Consider the following 22,512-nt stretch of genomic DNA (forward strand, 5'->3'; position numbering starts at 1 on the left):
GGTAAGTAGCCTTACTCTGTCTATACATAGAGTTTGTTTTGGTTTCTGTATCTATGCATGCGGCTTCATTCTGTTACTATAGCTATACATGCAGCTTGGTTCTGTTACTGTATCTGTGCATGCAGCTTGGTTCTGTTACTGTATCTATGCATGCAGCTTGGTTCTGTTACTGTATCTGTGCATGCAGCTTGGTTCTGTTACTGTATCTATGCATGCAGCTTGGTTCTGTTACTGTATCTGTGCATGCAGCTTGGTTCTGTTACTGTATCTATGCATGCAGCTTGGTTCTGTTACTGTATGTATGCATGCGGCTTCATTCTGTTACTATATCTATACATGCAGCTTGGTTCTGTTACTGTATCTGTGCATGCAGCTTGGTTCTGTTACTGTATCTATGCATGCAGCTTGGTTCTGTTACTGTATCTGTGCATGCAGCTTGGTTCTGTTACTGTATCTATGCATGCAGCTTGGTTCTGTTACTGTATCTGTGCATGCAGCTTGGTTCTGTTACTGTATCTATGCATGCAGCTTGGTTCTGTTGCTGTATCCGCAATGAGCAGGACCGTGGTACGGTGGCCAATTATGCAGTGGGTCAGGATAGATGTATATAATTCTATGGTTTCTTCGTGACGCCAATTGCAATGTGCACAGGGTACTGTTGCAGGGCCCTTTAAGATGTAATAACTCACGTACGAGGAATGCCAGAGGGGGTTAATGTCTCTGTGTAGCAGTAGTGCTAGTGTCAACAGTGTCTCCTACCTTGGTACGGCTGGACTCCTGGATCCTGGCTCACTTGCAATAAAATTAGCCCTCAGCCCTCAAGCACAGAGGGTGAGAAACCATCGACTCCTATGTCTAATGTATGCAATACTGCAGCCAAGGACAAAAAAAGACAAAGTGAAGTCTCAAAGAAAGCAGCTGTTGCTGGGAGATTCAATCATAAGAAGTGTGGAGCTTAAAGAAAATGGTTTTGTGAAATGTCTCCCTGGGGCTACTGCTACAGTGAGTGCAGAATTATTAGGCAAGTTGTATTTTTGAGGATTAATTTTATTATTGAACAACAACCATGTTCTCAATGAACCCAAAAAACTCATTAATATCAAAGCTGAATATTTTTGGAAGTAGTTTTTAGTTTGTTTTTAGTTTTAGCTATTTTAGGGGGATATCTGTGTGTGCAGGTGACTATTACTGTACATAATTATTAGGCAACTTAACAAAAAACAAATATATACCCATTTCAATTATTTATTTTTACCAGTGAAACCAATATAACATCTCAACATTCACAAATATACATTTCTGACATTCAAAAACAAAACAAAAACAAATCAGTGACCAATATAGCCATCTTTCTTTGCAAGGACACTCAAAAGCCTGCCATCCATGGATTCTGTCAGTGTTTTGATCTGTTCACCATCAACATTGCGTGCAGCAGCAACCACAGCCTCCCAGACACTGTTCAGAGAGGTGTACTGTTTTCCCTCCTTGTAAATCTCACATTTGATGATGGACCACAGGTTCTCAATGGGGTTCAGATCAGGTGAACAAGGAGGCCATGTCATTAGATTTTCTTCTTTTATACCCTTTCTTGCCAGCCACGTTGTGGAGTACTTTGACGCGTGTGATGGAGCATTGTCCTGCATGAAAATCATGTTTTTCTTACCTTGCAGACTTCTTCCTGTACCACTGCTTAAAGAAGGTGTCTTCCAAGACTGGCAGTAGGACTGGGAGTTGAGCATGACTCCATCCTCAACCCAAAAAGGCCCCACAAGCTCATCTTTGATGATACCAGCCCAAACCAGTACTCCACCTCCACCTTGCTGGTGTCTGAGTCGGACTGGAGCGCTCTGCCCTTTACCAATCCAGCCATCTGGCCCATCAAGACTCACTCTCATTTCATCAGTCCATAAAACCTTAGAAAAATCAGTCTTGAGATATTTCTTGGCCCAGTCTTGACGTTTCAGCTTGTGTGTCTTGTTCAGTGGTGGTCGTCTTTCAGCCTTTCTTACCTTGGCCCTGTCTCTGAGTATTGCACACCTTGTGCTTTTGGGCACTCCAGTGATGTTGCAGCTCTGAAATATGGCCAAACTGGTGGCAAGTGGCATCTTGGCAGCTGCACGCTTGACTTTTCTCAGTTCATGGGCAGTTATTTTGTGCCTTGGTTTTTCCACACGCTTCTTGCGACCCTGTTGACTATTTTGAATGAAACGCTTGATTGTTCGATGATCACGCTTCAGAAGCTTTGCAATTTTAAGAGTGCTGCATCCCTCTGCAAGATATCTCACTATTTTTGACTTTTCTGAGCCTGTCAAGTCCTTCTTTTGACCCATTTTGCCAAAGGAAAGGAAGTTGCCTAATAATTATGCACACCTGATATAGGGTGTTGATGTCATTAGACCACACCCCTTCTCATTACAGAGATGCACATCACCTAATATGCTTAATTGGTAGTAGGCTTTCGAGCCTATACAGCTTGGAGTAAGACAACATGCATAAAGAGGATGATGTGGTCAAAATACTCATTTGCCTAATAATTCTGCACGTAGTGTAGAAGAGATAGAAGACGTATTATTAATATTCTTAAGCAAGCAAAGCAGGAAGGGGACGTGGATGTTCTTGTCCATCTAGGGACAAATGACCTGGCTTGCAATGAAGTGTCAGAGGTGAAAAAATCTTTTATCACACTTGGTAATGACGTACAGGATTTTGCATCCACCATTTCATTTTCTGAAGTTCTGCCTGTGCATAATGTTCAGAATGATAGGCAGAGGCGCATAAAGGAGTTCAACATATGGCTTGGTAAATGGTGTCAAGAGCAAGGATTTGGCTTTGTTTCTCATGATAGCTCTACTTGGAATAGAAAGGAACTGTACAAAAAAGATGGTTTGCATCTTTCTCTCAAAGGAACAAATGTACTTAGTGAACAACTCCAAGAATTTGCGAAAGAGTATTTAAACTAGGAAGGGGGGGCAAAAGAGTGAAAATAAAAGAGTCCAATTGCCCCCCGAAACAATGCCAGAACAGGTCAGAAGCACAGAGGTTAAGAAATGATAAGCTGTCTACAAATGCTCGCAGTTTAGGTAAAAAAATCAATGAACTTGGGTCAATAATGGCATCTGAGAATGTAGATTTAGTGGCTGTTACGGAGACATGGTTTAATGAAAGAAATGACTGGGACATAACCATACCAGGGTACTCTTTATACAGAAGAGACAGAGAAGGCAAGAAAGGAGGAGGAGTGGCCCCGTATGTGAAAGATAGCATTAAATCTAACCTAATACAAGTTGGTGAGGCCAACATAGAGTCAGTTTGGGTTACGTTGCAGTTTGCCAATCATGCAGTAACTCGTGTAGGTGTGATATATAGACCACCTGGTCAAGTTAAAGAACTAGATGATCTACTAGTTGAAGAAATAGCTAAAATGACAATGAAAGGAGAAGTTATCATTATGGGAGATTTCAATCTTCCAGATATAAACTGGAAAACCAAAATAGCAAGTTCTACCAGGAGTACAGATATTCTAAATTCCCTACTGGGGTTATCCCTACAACAAATGGTTGAGGAGCCAACCCGGAGGGAGGCCATTTTGGATTTGGTATTCACAAATGGGGATTCGGTATATGATGTCATTGTAGGCGAAACCTTGGGATCTAGTGATCACCAGTCAGTGTGGTTTAATATAAGAACTGTGAAAGAGTCCCACCACACAAAAACAAAAGTTTTAGATTTTAGAAAAACAGACTTTTCAAAAATGAAATTAGTCATAAATGAGTCCTTATCAGACTGGAACGGATTACATGGAGTCCAGGAGAAATGGGACTACTTAAAAGGTGCATTATTGAAGGCAACAGAAAATTGCATTAGACCACTGTGGTACTCAGCAGAAGTGGCCCAAATCATTAAAAATAAAAAGCTAGCATTTTGTAATTATAAAAAAAAAACAGAGCAATGAAGATAAGGAAATCTACAAGATTAGGCAGAAAGAGGCCAAGCAAGTTATAAGAACTTCTAAAGCTCAGGCAGAAGAAAAACTAGCTCAGTCTATGAAAAAAGGGGATAAGACATTCTTGAGATATATAAATGAAAAAAGGAAATTAAAACAAGGAATAACTAAATTAAAAACAAAGGACGGAAGGTATGTAGAAGAGAATAAAGGGCTAGCCGACTGCCTTAATGAATACTTCAGTTCAGTTTTTACAAAAGAAAAAGAAGGAGAAGGACCTCCACTAGAAAGGATGACTAATAAATCGTTTGATGCATGTGTCTTTACAGAGGAAGATGTTCTAAGTTTGCTGTCTAAAGTGAAGACAAATAAGTCACAGGGGCCTGATGAGATACACCCAAAATTATTAAAAGAGCTTAGTGGTGAGCTGGCAAAACCGTTAACAAATTTATTTAACCAATCATTAGTAACAGGAGTCGTCCCGGAAGATTGGAAATTGGCAAATGTCGTGCCCATTCACAAGAAAGGTAGTAGGGAGGAATCGAGCAACTATAGACCAGTGAGTCTGACATCAATAGTAGGCAAATTAATGGAAACCCTATTAAAGGATAGGATTGTGGAACATCTAAAATCCCATGGATTGCAAGATGAAAAACAACATGGGTTTATTTCAGGGAGATCATGTCAAACAAATCTTATAGATTTTTTTGACTGGGTGACTAAAATAATAGACGGTGGAGGTGCAGTAGACATTGCATATCTAGATTTTAGTAAGGCTTTTGACACTGTCCCACATAGAAGACTTATCAATAAACTGCAGTCATTGAGCATGGACTCCCATATTGTTGAGTGGATTATGCAGTGGCTAAGTGACAGACAACAGAGGATTGTAGTCAATGGAGAACATTCAAAACAAGGTCATGTTACCAGTGGGGTTCCACAGGGATCTGTACTGGGACCAATTTTGTTTAATATCTTCATAAGTGATATTGCAAAAGGCCTCGATGGTAAGGTTTGTCTTTTTGCTGATGACACAAAGATATGTAACAGGGTTGATGTTCCTGGAGGGAAACGCCAAATGGAAAAGGATTTAGGAAAACTAGAAGAATGGTCAGAACTCTGGCAACTGAAATTTAATGTGGATAAGTGCAAGATAATGCACCTGGGGCGTAAAAACCCAAGGGCAGAATATAGAATATTTGACACAGTCCTGACCTCAGTATCTGAGGAAAGGGATTTAGGAGTAATTATTTCAGAAGACTTAAAGGTGGGAAGACAATGTAATAGAGCAGCACGAAATGCCAGCAGAATGCTTGGATGTATAGGGAGAGGTATAAGCAGTAGAAAGAGTGAAGTGCTTATGCCGCTGTACAGAACACTGGTGAGACCTCACTTGGAGTATTGTGCGCAGTACTGGAGGCCATATCTCCAGAAGGATATAGATACTCTAGAGAGAGTTCAGAGAAGAGCTACTAAACTAGTACATGGATTGCAGGATAAAACTTACCAGGAAAGGTTAAAAGACCTTAATATGTATAGCTTGGAAGAAAGACGAGACATAGGGGATATGATAGAAACTTTTAAATACATAAAGGGAATCAACTCGGTAACGGAGGAGAGCATATTTAAAAGAAAAACTACCACAAGAGGACACAGTTTTAAATTAGAGGGGCAAAGGTTTAAAAGTAATATAAGGAAGTATTACTTTACTGAGAGAGTAGTGGATGCATGGAATAGCCTTCCTGCAGAAGTGGTAGCTGCAAATACAGTGAAGGAGTTTAAGCATGCATGGGATAGGCATAAGGCTATCCTTCATATAAGATAGGGCCAGGGACTATTCATAGGATTCAGATATATTGGGCAGACTAGATGGGCCAAATGGTTCTTATCTGCCGACACATTCTATGTTTCTATGTTTCTATGTTGTTAATAGGGGGAATTTTGGTAGCAGAAAATGAGACCCAGACTTGAAATATAATCCAACTTGTCTTTACTGAATGGCAGCATAAATGCATACGAGTTACAGCATAAGTCTTGGGTCCCAGCAGGTATAGGCAATGTATGGCAGGGATCAGTATCTCCTGCTTCTGATCATATGCCTGGAGAATATGGCAGGTATCTATCTTCTGCTCTGTCTGTCTTCTGCTTGGTGGGGGTCTGACTAGCTGATGAGGATTTTGGCTTCTCCTGGTCTCTGGATATTACTCACAGTTATGCTCACAGGGAATGCTTTTTCCTGGAGGCTGGAGGTGGCTGCTTGTTTATCAACCAGCTGAGGCTGATGGCTCAGGCTGGGAAGGTTCTCTGGTCTCAACCGAGACGGGGTCCTGGTATGGGATCCCTATTTTCTAGGAGCTCGAACTAACATAGCCTTCCCCCAGCAGTGGTGGCTGGCACACTAAACTGAACTTCCTTTCCTCCCCATGAGGCAGGATGTGGGAACATTTCACACCTCCTCAAAGAGGGGGGAGCCAGACTGGAATGTACTATTCCAGTCCAGATATGCTAAACTGTCTAAGTCTATGCTAAACACATTGCTGCCACCTGCTGGTGTACATGGAAATTACAGCAATTACATGAAACATGCCTAGAAAATGCATATGATGACAATAGATTATACAGACTGACAATACACATAAACTTAACATGCTGTAGCAGGGTAAAAGAGTTTGGTAACATACTCCGGGATGTTACATATCTATGCATGCTGCTTGGTTCTGTTACTGTATCTATACATGCAGCTTGGTTCTGTTACTGTATCTATGCATGCAGCTTGGTTCTGTTACTGTATCTATGCATGCAGCTTGGTTCTGTTGCTGTATCTATGCATGCAGCTTGGTTCTGTTGCTGTATCTATACACATTGCTTGGTTCTATTGCTGTATCTATGCACAAAGCTTGTTTTTGTTGCGATATCCATGCACAGAGATTGGTTCTTTACCATATGCATGAACAGAGCTTAGTTCTGTTATTGTATCTATGCACAGAGTGTGATTCTGTTGCAGTATCTATGCACAGAGCTTGGTTCTGTTGCTATATGCATGCATGGAGCTTGGTTCTGTTATGGTATCTATGCACAGAGCTTGATTCTGATGCTGTATGCATGCATGGAGCTTGGTTCTGTTACTGTATGCATGCACATAGCTTGGTTCTGTTATGATATCTATGCACCGAGTCTGGTTCAGTTGCTATATGCATGGAGCTTGGTTCTTTTATGGTATTTATGCAAAGAGCTGGGTTCTGTTGTTGTATGCATGATTGGAGCTTGGTTCTGTTATGTGTTTTATGCAAAGAGCTTGGTCCTTTTACTGTATCTATGCACATAGCTTTGTTTTGTCGACGTATCCAAGTACAGAGCTCATTTATGTTGCCACCTGTTAGTGTATGATAATTCAGAGCATGGTTCAGCATTTTTAGTGCTCAGCTTGTTTCTGATATTGTATGTTAGGATTGAGGGTAGTCTGGTTCCACTTACTTGGGTCTCTTGCCATATCTATGTTTGACGCTTATTTCTGTTACCATTAGGGTGGTCAGAGCATGAGCTGTCTGACTGAGGCTTTCTCTCCCCCCCACTCAGTTACTAGAGCTGGCTGACATTTCACTCTGTGACTGACTGAAGGTGAAAGACACACTCTGGGCCCTCACGCAGCTCATCTTAAGGTCTCCCCATCTTTTTATTTTTTCTCCCACGGTTACTGGTAGACGGGGCATAACTTAGCGGAGTTGGGGACGTGAGAGTTTTTTTGGGGGGGTTAAGCAAGTGGCCACCCTAGTTACCATATCTTAGCGTATCCTATTGCTAAGCATAGTTCTGATAGCATATCTAAGTAGCAGCTTGAGATAATATATGTAGTATGTATACCATATGGATATGTTGCATAGCATTAATAAATTTTGCTGGATTTACTTACTTTTAACAATATTCCCCTAATCAAAGTCAATCAATAAGTTATATTTACCTCAAAATAGTGGTAACAAAAACTATAACTCATCCGACAAAAAAGCAAGCCCACATTCAGCTACTGTACATTGGCAGAAAAATAAAGTTATGGCTCTTGGAATGCAGTGACATAAAAATTACCCTTTTCTCCATAAAACATGCTTTTACAGTCCAAATAACATAATAACAATACATAAATAACATAATGTTATGTATACCGTACCATCCATGCAATTAAAATGCTGTATAAAATAAATTGCTGCATTCTGAAGGCCTAACAATTAGTAATGAACTAGTAATATTTGCATGCAACTGTAGGGAGGGCCCTCAAAGTCACTTCAAATGGTGGGCCCTAGATAACCAGTCCTACATTGTCTGGGGGCAAAAAAGTGCAGAATACCATAAGGAACCTGAGTGCCTCCATACCCAACCATATCTCATCTTGTATCCAGGTTAGAGGTGACCAAACAAGGTAATAGAGACTCCTTTCAATTATACAGTTTTCTCCAATAATTTGTGAATGTTTCATTCAATTCCAACAACTCCTTCTTGGTGCATTATTTGCTTTGTCAATGAGTGTAGATAGATAATAGCTAGATAGATAATGGATAGATAATAAATAGATAATAAATATATAGATAATAGATTTACATATATAAAAATGTGAAATGACTGAAATCTTGAATAACATATAAAAATAAAACTGTATTTGACAATGCAAGTTTGGTTCTGTTTTTATTAATTTACACTTTTTTGTCTTTTAGGCGCATAGTTCGAGGTCAAACTAAAGACAGTCTAAAAGAACATAATCCAGAAGTCTGTAGAGACAATTTTACAAACTGGGGAGAGGAGCCATGTCCAATTCCACAATTTGATGGAAATGAACCAATGGTATAATAATTTTCATAGGACATATCCAAATATATAAATTATATTGAAACTTTATTTAACTGGAGCTCACATGATCACCTGTTATTTTTAGCACTGTAAATAATGTGGGAGATTTATCAAAACTGGTGTAAAGGAGAACTGGCTTAGTTTCCCATAGCAACCAATCAGATTCCACCTTTCATTTTTCACAGCTCTTTTGCTCCAGTTTGATAAATCTTCCCCAATGTGTCTATCTATCCAGTGAGATTCATAAAATAGACCTAGAAGCATAGCAAAGATCAAAATGGGTTCCCTTGGTGTCAGGAGGTTTTTTTTCTTCCCTCCATCCATGCCCTTTCCATTACCCTTGAATTCACCTCTTTCTGGTTCACAGAAACAATACAGTTTCTCCATAATTTTTCATTCTGTGTTTATCTAATTTTTATCTGTACTTTTCTTATTTTATGACATTCTAATTCGTTTTCAAAAACAAATTTTACCTTCATAACCTCTGAATTAATTTACTACAAGACCACATCCCAAAATTAATATAGACCCCAGACTCCAAAATTAATTCAGGCTCTCAGACTAGGCTCCAAAATTTTTACAGACCTTCAGACAGACACATAAATGAATACAGGCATCCAGACAGACTACAAAGTTGATGCAGACCCCCCAGACCCCAAAATTAATTGACTCACATACTATACCCCAAAATTAATACTTAATAACTTACAAACCCCCAAAATTATACAAACTCCAGACAAACCCCAAAATGAATGGAGACTCCCAGATTAGGCCCAGACAGGATCAGCACCCAAGTTCATACACACCCCATATTAGACCCCCAAATCAGCTCTCAAATTAATTCAGACCCAAGATTAGACCCCAAATCAGTCCCCAAACTCAATCAGACCCCAAATTTATACAGACCTTAAACTCATACATCCCCAGATCAGCCCACAAATTTACACCCCCCAAATTTATAAAACTCCAGATCAGCCCCCTAAAGCCAGCACTAGCAGTTTCATACTCACCACTCCATGGGTCTCCTATACTAATGAGCACTTCCACAATTAACAATTAGCTATATTTAGAAAGCTAATAATTTTTTAAAGTCTAAAATAAAGCTGTGCCTCCTCTTACAGATCATGAAGTGGTGCCCTAGTTGGGCGCCTACTTTCCTCTACCTGTTGACCTGTGCCACTTTACGTCATATAAAATTCAGTACACTAGTGAGTAAAACAGGGCAGGAAAAATGAAGACTGAGGCAATCAGTGGTGAGCATGCTTACCTAAATGGTCCCTGTTGCAGAAAAGGTACCATCATACCATCATTGGAGAGCATTGATTGGTCAGGGATGTGGATTGATCCTTCATAAATAAACGAAACATGTATTTATTTGGGACAATTTTATATATATATATTACAGACCAGGAACAGACAGACGTAGGAACGCGCTGTAAAACGCTCAGGTGTGAACCCAGGGTCAAGAGGTAGTCACCTGTGAAATGGTTTTCACTTCACAGGTGTGCCTGGTCAGGTTTAATAAGTAAAGAAAAGTTTTGATGCCTTCAGTGTGAATCTACAATTTTCATAGTCATGAAAATAAAGAAAACTCTTTGAATGAGAAGGTGTGTCCAAACTTTTGGTCTGTACTGTACATATATATATACTAGCAGAAGGACCCGGCTTTGCACGGGTATTTTTCATCTATTTCATTTAATGTTTTAGTGTTGTTAAAGGATATCGACAGTATCCCCCATAACAGTGACCTCTACAGGTCTATTAACTTTGACCTTCACAGCCCCTTTAGCAGTGAGTTTCACAGCACCCCACTCCCTTGACAGTGACCTCCTCAGGGGCCCGTCCCCTTAACTTTGACCTTCACAGCAGCCTGCCCCTTTTTAGTGAGTTTCACAGCACCCCACTCCCTTGACAGTGACCTCCTCAGGGGCTCGTCCCCTTAACAGTGACCTCTACAGCACCCCGTCCCTTAACGCTGACCTCCATAGGGGACCTTTCCCTTATCTTTGACCTCCACTGTTCCCTGCCCCCTTAACAGAGACCTCCACAGCATCCATCCCTTTAACAGTGATCGCCACAGTACCCCGTTCCCTTAACAGTGAGTTCCACAGTACCCCGCTCCCTTAACAGTTACCTCACAGTACCCTGCTGCCTTAACAGTAACCTCCACAGCAGTTGCCCCTTTAATAGTGGCCCCTGCCCCCTTAACAGTGACCTCCACAGTGTCCGTCCCTTTAACAGTGACCTCCACAGTGTCCGTCCCTTTAACAGTGACCTCCACAGCAGCTGCCCCTTTAATAGTGGCCCCTGCCCCCTTAACAGTGACCCCCACAGGGCCCTGCCCCTTTAATGCTAGGGCTACACGACGACATGTGCAACATTTTGTCTCAACAATTTTTATGATAGGCTATGGTGCCCCAGTAGTGTTACCCACTGCCACCATTAGTGCCTCCCACAGACCCTAGTAGTGTCCCCCACTGCCCCAGTAATGTCCCCCATTGCCCCCAGTAATGTCCCCAGTAGTGCCTCCTACAGCCCATAGTAGTGTCCCCAGTAGTGCCTCCCACAGCCCATAGTAGTGTCCCCCACTGCCCACAGTCTTCATGTAACGGGTCATTTTCACTGTACTTAATGCCATGCCATTCAGAGCGCTCATCTCACCTGCATGATATGCACTCCAGTCTCTAGGCCTCCAGCATCAGGCCCTGGAGCTGCCTTACTAAAACTAGTCACAAATTAAGCATGTGGGCAGAGCCTGACTAACACAGATTAGGCTCCACCCACCCGCTTAATTTGTGCCTAGTTTTAATGAGGCAGTTGCGGGGCCTGATGCTGGAGGCCTAGAGACTGGAGTGCATATCATGCAGGTGCGATGAGCGCTCTGAGGGGCCTGGCATTAAGTACAGTGAAAATGCCGGTCCGCGTTACATGTGAGCGCATCGGGGTCCCTCTTCCCGCTCATCCTGGTCACAGTCACACCCTCTGCGACCATGATCATTACGCCCCTTCTAATATCCTATCCTGTGTTATACTGCCTGCTGAGCTGTGTATCTAATCCTGTTATTTGTGATACTGTATGCTGAGCTGTGTATCTAATCCTATCCTGTGTGATACTGTTTGCTGAGCTATGTATCCAATCCAATCCTGTGTGATACTGTCTGCTGAACTGTGTATCTAATCCTATCCTCTGTGATACTGTCTGCTGAGCTATGTATCTAATCATACCATGTGTGATACTGTCTGCTGAGTTGTGTATATAATCTTATGTTGTGGGATTTTGTCTGCTAAGCTGTGTATCTAATCCTATTCTGTGTGATACTGCCTGCTGAGCTGTGTATCTAATCCTATCATGTGAGATACTGTCTGCTGAGCTGTGAATCTAATCCTATCCTGTGTGATACTGTCTGCTGAGCTGTGTATCTAATCCTATCCTGTGTGATACTGTCTGCTTAGCTGTGTATCTAATCCTATCCTGTGTGATACTGTCTGCTGAGCTGTGTATCTAATCCTACCCTGTGTGATACTGTCTGCTGAGTTGTGTATCTAATCTTATGTTGTGGGATTCTGTCTGCTGAGCTGTGTATCTAATCCTATCCTGTGTGATACTGTCTGCTGAGCTGTGTATCTAATCATACTATATGTGATTCTGTCTGCTGAGCTGTGTATCTAATCATATCCTGTGCGATACTGTCTGCTGAGCTGTGTATCTAATCCTATCCTGTGTGATACTGTCTGCTGAGCTGTGTATCTAATCATACTATATGTGATACTGTCTGCTGAGCTGTGTATCTAATCATACTATATGTTATACTGTCTGCTGAGTTGTGTATCTAATCTTATGTTGTGGGATTCTGTCTGCTGAGCTGTGTATCTAATCCTATCCTGTATGATACTGTCTGCTGAGCTGTGTATCTAATCCTATCATGTGAGATACTGTCTGCTGAGCTGTATATCTAATCCTATCCTGTGTGATACTGTCTGCTGAGCTGTGTATCTAATACTATCATGTGAGATACTGTCTTCTGAGCTGTGTATCTAATCTTATCCTGTGTGATACTGTGTGATGAGCTGTGTATCTAATCCTACCCTGTGTGATACTGTCTGCTGTGCTGTGTATCTAATTCTATCCTGTGTGATACCGTCTGCTGGGCTGTGTATCTAATTCTATCCTGTGTGATACTGTCTGCTGAGCTGTGTATCTAATCTTATGTTGTGTGATACTGTCTGCTAAGCTGTGTATCTAACCCTATCCTGTGTATCTAATCTTATGTTGTGTGATACTGTCTGCTGAGATGTGTATCTAATCCTATTCTGTGTGATACTGTCTGCTGAGCTGTGTATCTAATCCTATCCTGTGTGATACTGACTTCTGAACGGTGTATCTAATCCTACCATGTGTGATACTGTCTGCTGAGCTGTGTATCTAATCCTATCCTGTGTGATACCATCTGCTGAACTGTGTATCTAATCCTATCCTGTGTGATACTGTCTGCTGAGCTGTGTACCTAATCCTATTATGTGTGATACTGCCTGCTGAGCTGTGGTTCTAATCCTATCCTGTGTGGTACTGCCTGCTGAGCTGTGTATCTAATCCTATCCTGTGTTATACTGCCTGCTGAGCTGTGTATCTAATCCTATCCTGTGTGATACTGCCTGCTGAGCTGTGTACCCAATCCTATTATGTGTGATACTCCCTGCTGAGCTGTGGTTCTAATCCTATCCTGTGTGATACTGCCTGCTGAGCTGTGTATCTAATCCTATTCTGTGTGATACTGTCTACTGAGCTGTGTATCTAATCCTATCCTGTGTGATACTGCCTGCTGAGCTGTGTATCTAATCCTATTCTGCGTGATACTGTCTGCTTAGCTGTGTATCTAATCTTATGTTGTGTGATACTGTCTGCTGAGCTGTGTATCTAATACTATCCTGTGTGATACTGTCTGCTGAGCTGTGTATCTAATCCTATTCTGTGTGATACTGCCTGCTTAGCTGTGTATCTAATCTTATGTTGTGTGATACTGTCTGCTGAGCTGTGTATCTAATACTATCCTGTGTGATACTGTCTGCTTAGCTGTGTATCTAATCCTATCCTGTGTGATACTTTCCGTTGAGCTGTGTATCTAATCCTATCCTGTGTGATACTGTCTGCTGTGTATCTAAGTCTATTGTGTGATACTGTCTGCTGAGCTGTGTAGCAGTCGCAGCATGTCGCAGTGCAACACCATAGACCAGGCATGCTCAACCCGCGACCCTCCAGCTGTTGCAAAACTACAACTCCCAGCATGCATGAACAGCCTACAGCTATCAGCCTACAGCAGGGAATTGTGGGAGCTGTAGTTTTACAACAGCTGGAGGGCCGCAGGTTGAGCATGCCTGCCATAGAGTATCATTATAAAAGTTGTCGTGCGACACATGTCAGGCAGACAGAAACTCATTTTTATATATATATATAAGCAATACATATACATTGGCAGTCACTGTTTGTATCGCCCAAATAATCCGGATCTTCCAGTTTCCAAGGTGCTCATTGGTAAAATAGCAGATAACTGGTGACACAGCAGCAGAAGAAAAATGTACTGTGACACTTACCAGTCCATAAAATATATTTCCTTTATTTTATCCTTAAAAGAATAGCAGCATAGTGAGGTGGATACAAATAAAGCTTCTTCCTGGTTCCTCACCAAGGGAGGTGGGGGTTGGTCCAGATTCTCTTCAGCCTGGCAGCTCAAGGGGGGTGTCCTTTCTGAGGGAGGGTGTCCTTTCCAATCGGTGTGTCCTTTCTGCTGCAGCTCTCTCCTTGTAGCTGTCACAGCTTCAAACAGTAGATACAGCTGGTGGCAGTTGATGGACTGAACTGAGCACGTGTCACCTACCACCTCAGTAAGTGGACATGCACATTACTGTACAGACTAAACACCATTATAATGAAGTAAAGATAATTTCTCACAATGGGATCATTTTTCTAATAGAATGTAAATGACAATGTAACTAGTTTTCCATGTTAAATTATATTAAAATAACATCCCTTTAAATAATATATATACTGTGTTTCTTTTTTAAAACTTTAGATAAGTATATTCTAATATTGTATTTTCTTCTCAAACAGACCTGGAAGTGGGTTGTAGCACCTATGGCTCTATATCTAATTGAAAGGCTCATACGATTTTGGAGATCCCAGCAAAAAGTTGTGATCACAAAGGTGACATACTGTATGTGGATGTTTATGTAGCAGAAGACAACAACACTACAGAATCTATCTATCTATCTATCTATCTATCTATCTATCTATCTATCTATCTCATATCTATCTATCTCATATCTATCTCATATCTATCTCATATCTATCTATCTATCTATCTATCTATCTATCTCATATATATCTATCTATCTATCTATCTATCTCATATCTATCTATCTATCTATCTCATATATCTATCTATCTATCTATCTATCTATCTATCTATCTCATATATATCTATCTATCTATCTATCTCATATCTATCTATCTATCTATCTATCTATCTATCTCATATCTATCTATCTATCTATCTATCTATCTCATATCTATCTATCTATCTATCTATCTATCTATCTATCTCATATCTATCTATCTATCTATCTATCTATCTCATATCTATCTATCTATCTATCTATCTATCTCATATCTATCTCATATCTCTCTCATATCTCTCTCATATCTCTCTCATATCTCTCTCATATCTATCTCATATCTATCTCATATCTATCTCATATCTATCTCATATCTATCTCATATCTCTCTCATATCACAACAATCAATAGAAGACCGGGCACACCACAAGATATTTAAGCCACAAAGTTTAATCGGTTTAAAACAATGCAAAAATTAATTGAAAACAGTAGCTCTAAAATTATTTAGGACAATAAAAATAGATATAAAAAAGATATAAAAAAAAATTATAAATAAAAATAAATATTAGAGTCGAGGTCAATCTTTATAAATATACATTTAGATCTATCAGTGTGCTGAGGATCCGATGGATAATAAATAATTAAATCGGCTGAAGGTAAGCACGATTCAAAAGGACACTCAGTCACTGGTAGTGGGAATAGGATCCTTGACTGCCGACCGGTAGCAGCACAGTAGTTGGGGTCAAGGTAGCTATAGATCTGGATCTCTTTTAAACAGGGTAGATACAAATCTGTAGCGCCAGCTATCAGCCCTTGTGCCACCTTGATAGCGTCTACTATATTCCCGCAACGCCCGACTTGCACAATAGTCAGTTCAAGGCAGTTAGTATCAGTTACTAGAGCTCTTGAATGTCAATACATCATAGACCTAAGGACGGTAGAAAAAATCAAAATAATTTGCGCAGCAGTCAAAAAGATTGTCTCATTTCTCAATCAATGTCACAAAAAGATTTTGGTTTTGGCCACATTGTATCAAACGAAAGAAAATGGGTAAAAAATAACTGTGGGTTCCTATCATGGAGAAAGAGGTAATTGTTAGTCCATAATCCTAGTAAGCGGCTTTGTACCTCATTTATAGCGCCTGCAGTGAAAGTTTGAGTTATAGCTGCTAGCTAACATACGGCGGCGTCCCGCTGTATGTGTGTCCCAGCAGTGTCCCGCTAGCAGTAGCTAAATAGTATATTCAATACTACCGACCCGAGGTCGGAACGGTCTTACCCGTTTGGAGTGACCCCGACTGCCGTGTTCAGGTGGAGATTTCCTCTCCCTTCACCAAAGGTTCGTTTGCCGCGTCGTGGATCGGTACACGTGAGTCCGCCGGTTTGGCTTCGGACCCGATTCAATGTAGTTTTCCACGCGGTCTTTCAACGGATATTCGGCAGCGGTCTTCTTCTTTGTGTAGTGCACCACTGAAGAAGGGGATACTCTAACCCCGAAACGCGTCTGGTCAGACCCCCCCATCGTTTCAAGGAGTAGTGCACTACACAAAGAAGAAGACCGCTGCCGAATATCCGTTGAAAGACCGCGTGGAAAACCACATTGAATCGGGTCCGAAGCCAAACCGGCGGACTCACGTGTACCGATCCACGACGCGGCAAACAAACCTTTGGTGAAGAGAGAGGAAATCTCCACCTGAACACGGCAGTCGGGGTCACTCCAAACGGGTAAGACCGTTCCGACCTCGGGTCGGTAGTATTGAATATACTATTTAGCTACTGCTAGCGGGACACTGCTGGGACACACATACAGCGGGACGCCGCCGTATGTTAGCTAGCAGCTATAACTCAAACTTTCACTGCAGGCGCTATAAATGAGGTACAAAGCCGCTTACTAGGATTATGGACTAACAATTACCTCTTTCTCCATGATAGGAACCCACAGCTATTTTTTACCCATTTTCTTTCGTTTGATACAATGTGGCCAAAACCAAAATCTTTTTGTGACATTGATTGAGAAATGAGACAATCTTTTTGACTGCTGCGCAAATTATTTTGATTTTTTCTACCGTCCTTAGGTCTATGATGTATTGACATTCAAGAGCTCTAGTAACTGATACTAACTGCCTTGAACTGACTATTGTGCAAGTCGGGCGTTGCGGGAATATAGTAGACGCTATCAAGGTGGCACAAGGGCTGATAGCTGGCGCTACAGATTTGTATCTACCCTGTTTAAAAGAGATCCAGATCTATAGCTACCTTGACCCCAACTACTGTGCTGCTACCGGTCGGCAGTCAAGGATCCTATTCCCACTACCAGTGACTGAGTGTCCTTTTGAATCGTGCTTACCTTCAGCCGATTTAATTATTTATTATCCATCGGATCCTCAGCACACTGATAGATCTAAATGTATATTTATAAAGATTGACCTCGACTCTAATATTTATTTTTATTTTTATTTATAATTCTTTTTTATATCTATTTTTATTGTCCTAAATAATTTTAGAGCTACTGTTTTCAATTAATTTTTGCATTGTTTTAAACCGATTAAACTTTGTGGCTTAAATATCTTGTGGTGTGCCCGGTCTTCTATTGATTGTTGTGATATTTTTCTGAGTAGTGGGGTGATACTACTCGACTGTGGGCACCCCGGTTGGTGATCACATAAACTTGTGCGTCTGACTACCTTTGATCTACCTTTGATCTATCTCATATCTATCTATCTATCTATCTATCTATCGTAGAAAATAGCAGCACTCCAGGGTGCCAGGTACAAATTCCTTGTAGGATTTCTAGACAGTCACACAAATAGCAAAGAAAAAAAGGTACAAGGCAGCTATCCGGTCTTCTGGAGTAAAATCAAAGTGATAGCTTTATTCACCAGACCGCGCCGTTTCGGTCCACTTGCTGGGACCTTTCTCAAGCAGTGACAAATATACTGGTGCAGTGTGCATATTTATACAGGTTCGCACAATCAATCATTAATTAGTCAAATGAATCAAATAAAATACAAAGAGTATAAAAATATCTCATGTTAACACGCTATTTCCATAAATTGCAATGTGATTCATCAGTGCATATGATAAAAAAAAATAAAAAAATTCATTGGTAAATTCATATATTCATAGATAATTGACATGATTATAATATAACTCACACATGTGATAATGACATTCAAATACCTTAGTGCAGGTGTATTTAATAAAAACAATGGGGAAGGAATCCATGGAGAAAGCGGGGATATGGTCCTCATGGATACCGGCGTATCAATTTGCGTAATGCACATGTCCAACCTATTCTAACTCATCTCAATGAGGGCTCTCTTATACCTTTTTTTCTTTATCTATCTATCTATCTATCTCTCACTATTTCATATCTATCTATTAGATTATCTATCTATCTATCTCATATGTATATATCTCACATCAGTCTATCTAATTATCTATCTAATATCTATCTATCTATCTATCTATCTATCTATCATCTATCTAATATCTGCCCATCTGTTACCTATCTACCATACATATATCTATCAGCTATTTATTATCTATCTATCTATCTATCTATCTATCTATCTATCTATCTATCTATCTATCTTCTTGACACTATATTCCATAGTGTGAAATAATGAAAAACTCAGTTACCATCTTGATTTCTTCTACCATCAGGTTGTTAACCATCCTTTCAAAACATTCGAGCTGCAAATGAAGAGGAAAGGTTTCAAAATGGAAGTTGGACAGTATATCTTTGTCCAGTGCCCCGCAGTATCTAGCTTAGAGTGGCATCCATTCACCTTAACTTCTGCCCCTGAGGAAGACTTCTTTAGCATTCACATTCGTATAGTTGGGGATTGGACAGAGGATTTAGCTAAAGTTTGTGGTTGTGATAAGACAGAATTTCAGGATGCATGGAAATTACCTAAGTAAGTATACATGAAATATTAAATCTTTTATTCAGCATTTTAACCACCAATCATAACAAAAATTCTATATCTACATGTATTAAGGGGACTATACACCATATATCCCTCCCTGTACCCCTCACACAAGCACCATCGGGAAAAGGGAAAGGAGACTATGCCAGACCTCTCTGGCAACACTTATCTTCTTTGAGAACAAAGGATCGGGAATGGTGCAATCAAACATGCCTGATCCTTCTTCACGGGAGAGTCTGCAGCTACCACCAGTACATGGTATCCTGGTTGTATGATGATCACACAGCTGCTTGGCTTGTTACAGAACACATCTTCAATAACTGTACTGTTACATACAGGCCCCTTCATTCCTCTTGTTTTAATCATTGATTTGTTTGTTACTATGTAATGTATGATGTTGTTTGTACATAGTGACCTCTGATTGTAAAGCGCTGTGCAATATGTTGGTTCTGTATTGCTTATTTTTTTACCTATAAGATGCACCTGGGTTTTAGAGGAGGAAAACCTCAGAGACCTTAGATCAAACCCCCAGACCTCAGATCCACCCCCCAGTCAGGGTTAAAATTTTTCCCAGACTGCATATCAGACCCCTACTCAGATCTACAGTGTTGGTGAGACCCCAATCAGATCCCCTAGTGATTCTTAGATCTCAGATCAGAACCCAGCGTGTCTCATACCTAATATCAGATCCCCAAACAGACCCCCAGTGTTGATGAGACCCCCCAATCAGACCCCCAGTGATTCTCAGACCTCACATCAGACCCCTAGTTCTTCTAAGACCCCCCTCCAGTGATTCTCAGACCTCCAATTAGACCAAAGTGTTTAACTGGCCTCATATCAGACCCCCAGTGTTGATAAGACCCCCAATCAGACCCCCAGTGATTCTCAGACCTCCAATCAGGCCCCAGTGTTTACTGGGCCTCATATCAGACCCCTAGTGTTGATGAAACCCCCAATCAGACCGCCAGTGTTGATGAGACCCCCAATCAGACCCCCAGTGATTCTCAGACCTCACATCAGACCCCTAGTGCTTCTAAGACCCCCCTACAGTGATTTCCAGACCTCCAATCAGACCCCAGTGTTTACCTGACCTCATATCAGACCCCCAATCAGACCCCCAGTGATTCTCAGACCTCACATCAGATCCCTAGTGTTTTTCAGACCCCCGCCCCCTCCAATGATTCTCAGACCTCCATTCAGACCCCAATGTTTCTCAACCCTCATATCAGACCCCCATTGTTGATGAGACCCCCAATCAGACCCCCAGTGTGTCTCAGACCTCAGGTCAGATCCCCAGTGTTGATGAGAAGTGCCCCATAAGATGCAGTGACATTTTCCCTCTGCTTTTGGGGGAAAATGCAGTTTATATATGTGCAAAATACGGCAATTAAAGATTATTATTAACACATTGTGTAATCCTTTGGATAAAACCAATGAAAGTTGCTATTGAATAACTGCAGGTAGAGGAATGGATTCAGAACGTGTATTACACAATTGCATAACTGAAGTAATAATGGGTTCTCTTGTGTCCTATCTCCATCAGAATTTCAGTAGATGGTCCTTTTGGAACAGCGAGTGAGGATGTTTTTAGCTATGAAGTGGCTATGTTGGTTGGAGCAGGCATTGGAGTCACTCCATTTGCTTCTGTCCTAAAATCTGTCTGGTACAAGTATTGCAATAATGTTTCAACCTTAAGGCTAAAAAAGGTACGTACCCCTATTCCCTCTGTAGGGCTAACAGATAGGAGGCTCTGAAAAAGTGATCTCTTTTTGCATGTTTGTCGCACTTTATTGTTTCACATAGTTACAGTTTTAACTGATCATTTCAATATTCAAAGGAAAAAGGGTATCCAACAGCATGTGAAAAATTTCCCCCTTAGTTAGGAGGTTGGTGATTTAAAGGGGTATTCCAGTTGTTTTAAGTTATCCTCTATCCACAGGATAGGGGATAACTATTAGCTAGGTCGACGTCCTACCTCTGTGAGCTCCATCGATCACGAGAAAGAGGGCCCCGTACCCCCAGGTAGGGCATGTGTGCTGAGACTCCATTCATTTCTATGGGAATTCCGTAGATAGCTGAGCGGATATGTGATAACATGGATATGAGATAACTTGAAACAACCTGATTACCCCTTTAACTAATTTTTTTTTTCATCAATATATTTTTATTGGTTTATAATACATTTAAATATTACATTACTTTCTTCTTATGTGATAAATAAATGAATAGATCAATAAACAAAACTATTATAACTTATGGACGTATGGAGGCTTGATTACTGCCAGTCCTTTAACAAGGGTAAGGTTGTTGCCTTACATTTTTGACAGAACTGTAAACAAGAAAGAGAAAACCGTGCGGCTATGTGTGGCCTTACCCTTAGGCCCCTTTCACACGGGCGAGAATTCCGCGTGGGTGCAATGCGTGAGGTGAACGCATTGCACCCGCACTGAATCAGGACCTATTCACTTCAATGGGGCTGTTCAGATGAGCGATGATTTTCACGCATGACTTGTGTGTTGCATGAAAATCGCAGCATGTTCTATATTCTGCGTTTTTCACATAACGCAGGCCCCATAGAAATGAATGGGGATGCGTGAAAATCGCAAGCAAGCTGTGCGATTTTCACGCATGGTTGCTAGGAAATGATAGGAATGAGCAACCCCAATAAAGTCAACATGGTTATAAGGGAAAATAATAGCATTCCTAATACAGAATGCTTACTAAAATGTGGATTGAGGAGTTAAAAAAATAAATAAAAATTAACTCACCTCATCCACTTGTTCGCGCAGCCGGCATCGTCTTCTTTCAGGACCTGCAAAAGGACCTTTGATGACGTAATAGAATCTTCTATCTTCATTCAGCTGAACATACGCTGACGTCACCGACCACGTGGTGAGCACAATTACATCATCAAAAGTCCTTTTGCAGGTCCTGAAAGAAGACATGCCGGCTGCGCGAACAAGAGGATGATGTGAGTTAATTATTATTATTTTTTTAACCCCTCAATCCACATTTTTGCATTTTCTGTATTAAGAATTCTATTATTTTACCTTATAACCATATAATGTTTAATAAAAAATTTTGTGGGAGGTGAAGCGACCAAAAAACTGAGAATAAGCCATTTTGACTTTTTTTTTTCTATTTTGCTGTATAGGATAAATATTTTTATATTTTAATAGTACGGGTGTTTTCACACACGGCAGTGCCCATGTTGTTTATTTTTTTATTGTTTATATATTTAGATTTGGTGGAAAGTGGTGATATATATATATATATTTTTAATAACTTTTCTTTTACACTTCCATAGGGTACTATAACAAGCAATCATCAGATTCTATTCTCATAGATTCCAATGCATTAGCTTTCAAGCCCATGAGGATTTTACTATTTTTCTATGGAGCCCTGAAACTAA

At 40.7% G+C, this 22,512-nt stretch overlaps 1 protein-coding gene across 1 annotated transcript in view; it reads left to right on the forward strand.

Moving 5' to 3' along the window:
* Positions 1-22,512, forward strand: part of LOC122931271 (cytochrome b-245 heavy chain) — a 71,007-nt gene that overhangs the window by 37,406 nt on the left and 11,089 nt on the right. The window contains exons 7-10 of the mRNA XM_044285332.1: positions 8,647-8,773; positions 14,886-14,978; positions 18,835-19,088; positions 20,644-20,806. Coding sequence (XP_044141267.1) covers positions 8,647-8,773; positions 14,886-14,978; positions 18,835-19,088; positions 20,644-20,806 — 637 coding nt within the window. The remainder of the gene's footprint in view (positions 1-8,646; positions 8,774-14,885; positions 14,979-18,834; positions 19,089-20,643; positions 20,807-22,512) is intronic.

Source organism: Bufo gargarizans, chromosome 3 (assembly GCF_014858855.1).
Source record: "Bufo gargarizans isolate SCDJY-AF-19 chromosome 3, ASM1485885v1, whole genome shotgun sequence".
NCBI lineage: Eukaryota > Metazoa > Chordata > Amphibia > Anura > Bufonidae > Bufo > Bufo gargarizans.